The 4,606-nt window shown below is 44.9% G+C and overlaps 1 protein-coding gene across 1 annotated transcript; it reads right to left on the reverse strand.

The window, feature by feature from the left end:
* Positions 1-597: 597 nt before the first annotated feature.
* On the reverse strand, positions 598-1,290 carry Cldn25 (claudin 25). Its single transcript, XM_021205873.1, has one exon. The coding sequence runs from the start codon at positions 1,288-1,290 to the stop codon at positions 598-600; it is 693 nt and encodes a 230-aa protein (XP_021061532.1).
* Positions 1,291-4,606: the final 3,316 nt, after the last annotated feature.

Below are 4,606 nucleotides of genomic sequence, written 5' to 3' on the forward strand. Positions count from 1 at the left end.
TGGCCTTGAACTCAGAAATCCGCTTGCCTCTGTCTCCCAAATATTGGGATTAAAGACGTGCACCACCACTACCTGGTGACTCCAACTTTTTAAAACATCTTCCTTAATAATAAAGTGATTAAGTATTTAAATACTACTGAGGGGTTATTATTATTTCAACTCAGTAACCTAGGCTGGCTTTGAATTTAGGGCAATTCTCTTGGCTCAGCTTCCTGCGTGCTGGCATTACAAGTGAGGGCCACCATGATCTCCTCCTCCCCACCCCCCAAAGCTTGAGACAGGATCTCACCATGCAGGCAAGGTTGGCCTTGAATTCTCAGTTCTATCAGCTTCTGTGTGTTGAAATTGTAAGCATGAAGCATTACCTTCAACTGCAAGGATTTCTATATAAATAAAATTTCAAATGAGATAAACATGTTTGTAAGACACTGTCCTGATTTTTAATTCTCAACTGAAGTTCTCAGATCACCAAGATAATCAAACCTTTGCCAAATATGATAGTGACCACTCCTTTCCAACAGAACTATGAAGGGTAAGGAAGAAAAAGGAGCCTACTGACATTCCTTTATTATACAGATTCCTAGGCAGACTGTAGCTCTAGATGACCTGGTTCACCGGTCTTGGGGTGAGGTGGAAGGAACCATCGAATTCTTCCTCTACTGGAGCACAGGCTGGTGGGACTGTGGCTTCAGCCGTCCAGGAAGAAGATCCATCTTCACTTTCCAGGCAAGCAGAAAAGATGAGGAGGAGTCCACCCACAGCTAGGAAAAGCCCAGCAGCCCAGCCCAGGAACAAGGCGTCTCCAAACTCCCACCGGGGCACAATCTCAGGGATGCTGTCATCCCAGAAGTCTTGGAATGTGGCATAGGCCACCCAGGAGACTGGAAACAGGGTGGTGGCCGAAGCTGATGCTTCCAGAGTCCCTCCCAGGAGGCATAGTCGAGTCTTGAAAACTCCTCCAGGCCTGTGAAACTGGAAGCATTCCAACCCGCAGCCAGACAGCAGAAGTCCCAATAGTCCCAGCCCATGGGAAGCCACCATGAGAATTCGGGCTACCTGTAGCTCCTGGGGCAGAGACAAAAACGACTCGAAGGCTTTGCATACAGTGCCAGCCTCCTCCTGATTCACGCATGCCTCCCAGAGTCCCGAGACCCAGGTTTCCATTTCATTCAGATCCAGATTGAGAGTCTTCCACTGGGGAAGAACGGTGGTGACACAGGAGCACACCCAGCCAAGGACAGAGAGGAGCAGACCTCCAAGCTGGACTCTCCCACGGAAGCTACAGGCCATGGTTGTGCCCTCTGCAGGAGGGGATAATGAACTCAGGGACTGGTCAGCTGGGGTGACTTGCTGGGAAGTTAGAGTGGATGGAAGTTGCAGAAAGCTGTGGTGTTAATTTTCAATGCAACAGCTGAGACAGGTGTTAGGAATTTGGCAGTGTTTGGGCCTAGAGGTGTGGCCAAGATCAGATGTGGGGGATGGATTCTGAAGGAGGGTCCCATGAGCGAGTCCAATAGCTAGAGAGTAAGCTGTCACTGTGCTTGATAAATACATTCATAAAGTCAAAAATCACTCCTTGACTCTGAGGTTACAAAATTGGTGTTCTGGAAAAACACCTTGACAAGATCTTTCCCAAGGACATTTTACTTTTAAATATATAGGGTAGGGTAGCCAGGCGTGGTGGCGCACGCCTTTGATCCTAGCACTCGGGAGGCAGAGGCAGGCGAATTTCTGATATATATATATATATATATATATATATCTCGCTCAATGGATAAAGGTGCTTGCAGCCAAGTGAGACAACCTGAGTTCAAGACCAAGGTCTCACACTGTAGGAGAGAACTGACTTGTACACATGTGCTCATACCTCTGAATAAATGTGACTAAATACTTAAAATATGTAGACTTTGACACAGAACTTATCTAAAGGAATTTTATCTATGTTCTAGGTAAGTATATAGAAAGACTTATTCTAAACACCCATTGAAGCTTGTTAATAATTATACATCTTGGTTAGTAGTGATGTTGAGGCTGGAGAGACGACTCAGCAATTAAGAGCACTGGCTCCTCTTCCAGAGGGCTTGGATTCAATTTCCAGCACCTGCATAGTGACAATCAACCATCTCCTGCTCAAGTTCCAGGGGATTCCAACATTCTTCTGGCCTCCATAGGCACCAGGCATACATGTGGTGCACAGGCACACATATACAGGCAAAACACCCATACGCAGAACAACTTTAAGTGATGTTGTAGGGGCTTGGGAACTTAGGTAGAATGCTTTGGAGTACAGGCCTTTGGCTGCATACCTAGGACCACATAAAAGGATGTGGTTGCACGCACCTATAATCTTAGCCCTCAGGAGGCAGAGAGAAACCAGAGGTTTAGAAGCTCAAGGTCATTCTCAGCTTACATAGTGCAAGTTCACTACATTAAACATTTTCGGAAGAAAAAACTTCTGAAAGACTTATGTGTGTGTGTTGCCTGCATGTATGTAGGTGCGCCCAAGTAGGCAGTAGGTCATTGAGTCCCCTGGAACTTAATTTATGGGTGGTTGGAGCTGCCTTGTGGGTGCTGTAAATCAAACCTGGGTCCTGTGGAGGAACAAGTGTTCCTAGCTGATGAGCCAGCTCTTTAGCCTGCAGAAGATATTTTCATGGCATAAAGTGGGGGTCAGGGGGAGGAGCTGCTCTGTCTCATAGCAGACAGGAAGCAGAGTGGAACTTGAAGTTCTTAACTGAGAAAGCAGCTGATCATGTGATGCAGAGCATAGAGAATGCAACTTCATTCTCTTTAAAAGCTCTCTCTTAGGGCTGGAGGGATGGCTCAGAGGTTAAGTGCACCAACTGGCTGCTCATTTGGAAAATCAGGATTTGAGTCTCACCGACATGGCAATTCACAACTGTTTATAACTCCAGTTCCAGGGGAATCTGATGCCCTCTTTTGGCCTCCTTGAACAGCAGGCATGCAAGTGGTGTACAGACATATACTCAAGGAAAGTACCCAGACTGTTGGCTTCAGGGTGGAGGCCAAGAAAACTCACTTCAAATATGAAAGGTTAAAAGATGAGAGCCTCACGTGCTGAGACAAGGCATGTGGTGAGGCAAGACCAGAGAAGGACTTGTGATGTTTAGAGGGAGTATAAATAGGACACAACAGACAGCGATGGAGGCTTGAGGCTTGCTTATAGAGCTAGCTGTATATAAAGCTGCTTTGTTTTGCATCTTAGCTGATCTTTGCTTCATTGAGAGAGATACAGCAAAGAACTTTTCCTGGTGTTCCTGTTGGCCCTGGTCTTTCCTGCTGATTCGTGCTGATTCAATTCAACTGAGGCCTGGCTAGTTCCTGCTAGGTTGTGCCACCACTACTGCTGTCCAGACACTACTGAACAGGACTGCTAGTATATCCTTGAAGTGTTTGCGAGTGGATCGAGCTGCCGCTGCTTGCCTGTGAACTGAACTGCTGATTTCCTGACAATGCAGATGGGATTTGCTCCAAAGAACCTTTCTCAACAGGTCCACTTCCCCCATATCCTTTCTTTTCTACTACCTCTGGTGGGCGGTGGGCTAAAAGGGAGGTTAAGTGTTTTAAGAACCATCATTAGGGGCTGGTGAGATGGCTCAGTGGGTAAGAGCACCCGACTGCTCTCCCGAAGGTCCGGAGTTCAAATCCCAGCAACCACATGGTGGCTCATAACCATCCGTAACAAGATCTGACGCCCTCTTCTGGAGTGTCTGAAGACAGCTACAGTGTACTTACATATAATAAATAAATAAATCTTTAAAAAAAAACAAACCATCATTAGAAGTAGGCTTCGAAAGAAAATAAAGTTATAATACCTGGCTTCAAGGTCCTTAATTCATTCTCCTAGACATTAGGTTCACTCAGAGTGATATAGGAACAAAGGAGTGGATCAGCTGCATGTAGTTATTAGGGCATAACAGGGAATTGGTTAGATATTTACAACTTATGCACCTTGGTTTAGATGACAGCAATTTCTATATTCTTTACCCGTTAACAGACAATTTAGAAAACGTTTGGAGAAGTGGGATAGGAGTTTGTTCCTAGGTTGGGAACATGAACTTGTTTGACCCTGCCAGCAAGATGGAGAAGTTGTCCTTGAGAGGGCTGGACTCAGACAACTGTCACCTTACAAGTTGTCCCTGACATGTCTGAACTCAGACAATTGTTTACAACAGAAGCTGTTCAGCTATAGTGAAGTCCCCAGCCTCTCTAGGGCCTGGGACCTTGAATTTATTTTCTGAAAACAAAATGGTAGTACTTAGATTAAGTTTATTTTGCTCATTCCCAACAACACATGTAAAATATTTTATTTTATTTTATTTTATTTTTATTTATTTATTTATTTATTTATTTTTGAGACAGGGTTTCTNTGTGTAGCTCTGGCTATCCTGGAACTCACTTTGTAGACCAGGCTGGCCTCGAACTCAGAAATCTGCCTGCCTCTGCCTCCCAAGTGCTGTGATTACAGGCGTGTGCCACCACCGCGTGGTGTAAAATAATTTTTAGCCCCTTTCATGTCCAAGTTTTGTTTTAAACAAAATGTTAATTTGTTGTTTACTAATGTTATATTTGTGTTGTTTTTTAA

This window comes from Mus pahari, chromosome 10 (genome assembly GCF_900095145.1).
Source record: "Mus pahari chromosome 10, PAHARI_EIJ_v1.1, whole genome shotgun sequence".
Lineage (NCBI taxonomy): Eukaryota > Metazoa > Chordata > Mammalia > Rodentia > Muridae > Mus > Mus pahari.